Source organism: Cyprinodon variegatus, unplaced genomic scaffold (assembly GCF_000732505.1).
Source record: "Cyprinodon variegatus isolate N-32 unplaced genomic scaffold, C_variegatus-1.0 Scaffold138, whole genome shotgun sequence".
Classification (NCBI taxonomy): domain Eukaryota; kingdom Metazoa; phylum Chordata; class Actinopteri; order Cyprinodontiformes; family Cyprinodontidae; genus Cyprinodon; species Cyprinodon variegatus.
In genome coordinates, this window is record NW_015150591.1 from 960418 (window position 1) to 962938 (window position 2521).

Sequence of the window (2521 nt, forward strand, 5' to 3'; positions counted from 1 at the left end):
GCTGACACCAGAAAACCATTCTATGACATCTTACCTTTACAGACGTACCAAAAGGTTTCTTCTTAAATCTAATAGCTGTGAGGCTATAAGTGATTTACTTTTGTGTGTTTTTGTCAGGCAGAAATTTATTTATACCCCCTGAGGGTGTAAGAGGTTAATCTCTTCAAATTAATTGGATATATGCCCAACTCAACTATATAACAAGGAGGTCTTCAACAGGGGTACTGCATGGGGGTCGCAAAAGTTTTGGTGGATTATTTATTTATTAATTTTTTTGATATTCCTGCCTGCAATTTTTTCCACTCATTGAAATTTCTTTAAATACACATTAACATGAATTCAACACACTGTAGTAAACAGATAAATGGAGGCAGAAGATGTCTTTCAGTCATCAATGCTCACATTCAGAGACACACAGGAGCTCTTTCAAGCTGGACACCGTTTCATTCACAACACCTGTCCCAACAACCAGGAATCACAATCAGAAACACTTTAATAATCCCAGGGAGAAATTACTTTTGCTACATTACTACATCTGTAATAGAGGGACTATAGGACCAGTTTGATAGAACACTATTTCATACAATATATATATATAATTAGGGGGTCCCCACTCAATCTCACCATGAGTTTGGGGGTCCTTGGCCTGGAAAACGTTGAAGACCCCTGATATAACCCATTTGGTAAACGCCTCACTTAGTTGATCTATTTTCCACTAGGTGGCACTGACACTCAAATTGTAATGCAATTCCTCTTGAAATATAGAAAAGCTTTGACATTCAAGGACAGGGTGCATTCATGTATTTATCCATAATGAAGAAAAATAATTATGAATTTAAATGTTTTCAGATGAATGGCCGTTCACTAGAACGGTCTGAAAACGTCTGAATCTCCATTGAGCCTCTTTGTTTTTATTTTAAATACACCCTTATGTTGTTTCCCTGGTTTAGTGTCAACAATATGGCTTTAATCCAGGAAGATATCGTTAAGTCAGACTGTTGCTCTGAGTCACCATCTCCATGTCCTTCCTTTCATCCTCAGATGGTCTGAAAACAGAGAACAATGATGACAGAGTGCTGCAGTGCTGCCTGCAGTACCAGAATATGTATCCAGAGTGTGCTCTCATCTTATGCACGTGAGTCATCCTTTCCTTTGTGCAGCTTCCTACCGCTGCTCTGTTGAGCCTGTCTTCAGCTAAAAACGCACGTGACCGTGCCAGATCGTTCCAGCTTCCCCAACCGTTTTTCCATAGAATAGATGTGATGAGTGAGCAAATCACAGTTCAGCTCAGGACTTTTTTTTTTCCCCCCGCATTTGTTTGTTTGACCCATTTCTACAGTTGTTTGTTTTTCCACATGCAGCCGTTATTTGTTTGCTCAAACTGAACTACCATCTAATTAAAACATCTATTCTTTCCTTTCTAGTAACGATAAAAACCTATCCAGTAAAGCTCTGCTGAGCGGTGTGAAGGCTCTCAGCAAGGCCGAGTTAGAGGCAGAGGTCAGGAGCCTTCGGTCTCCACTTTGGTCTCATTTTCAGCATGTCTCCTCTCCAGCATCGGCCACAATCTGTACACCAATCCAGCTTCCCGCTCAGAACAGCCAAAATGTCTCTGTAGCCTTCAAAGAGAACGGTGAGGCAGAAAAAAAATGTAATGGGAAATAATGACCTGTGAACTTAATGTGTTCACCTCCCGTTTCTATTTGCTGGATTTCTTTCCCTTCTTGTTTTTCTGTGTTTTCTATCTATGATAAACAGCTACATCTAAGAAATACTGACAAATAAATAAAAAAACAGCAGCAGCAACTCTTTTTCCACACAGCAAGAGAAAATAAAGAAGTGTAATTGTGTTTAAATTCTCTAAATGTGTGGACTGTTTCATTTTAATTTTATGCATTTTTTTATTTGTGTTCACATTTGCTGGCTTAGACCCGTCAATAAAAACGGAGGCAGGATGGGAACTTAGCGGGTATGTCTGTGAACTAGAGGATTGTCTGCGGGATGTCCTGTCTGAGGTGTTAGAAAACGAAATGAAGGCGGCTTATGGAGACCTCTGGCTGGAGGTAAAGTTACACCTTGAATAATTCTCCCATAAATGATGCTTTATCTAAATTTTAATGTAGTTTAAATGTAGATTTCTGTTGTTTGTATATTATTATATGTTCCTGATATGCTGCAGATATCAGCCTGTATTGTATTGTATGAATTGGTTTGTTCATAAAGGGAAAATTATTTTAAATTTTCATATGCTCTATTTTGTATAAGTTAGTCGCCTTAAAAGTGTTATTTTGTCCTAGTAAAAAANATCATTAAATTCATGCAGATTGTTTTTTTTATCTGCTATTTTAAATCTGGCTTTTTGAACCTGGAAATGTGTGGCATTTTGACCACCCCCCCAGCATGAAGTACTAAATACCTATTAGTAAATACTTTTACTACATGCTGATGTCATAGCAGTGCAAATTCTAAGTTAAAGCAATATCCATTTAAGAGGGATGTTTACCTTCCATTTTCTTTTCAT

General features: G+C 38.0%; 1 protein-coding gene across 1 annotated transcript in view; it reads left to right on the top strand.

Annotated features, from left to right (window-relative positions):
* swt1 (SWT1, RNA endoribonuclease homolog) overlaps nt 1-2521 on the top strand; it is a 36717-nt gene that overhangs the window by 11375 nt on the left and 22821 nt on the right. The window contains exons 7-9 of the mRNA XM_015376643.1: nt 1042-1135; nt 1425-1633; nt 1930-2063. Of these exons, the coding sequence (XP_015232129.1) occupies nt 1042-1135; nt 1425-1633; nt 1930-2063 (437 nt within the window). The remainder of the gene's footprint in view (nt 1-1041; nt 1136-1424; nt 1634-1929; nt 2064-2521) is intronic.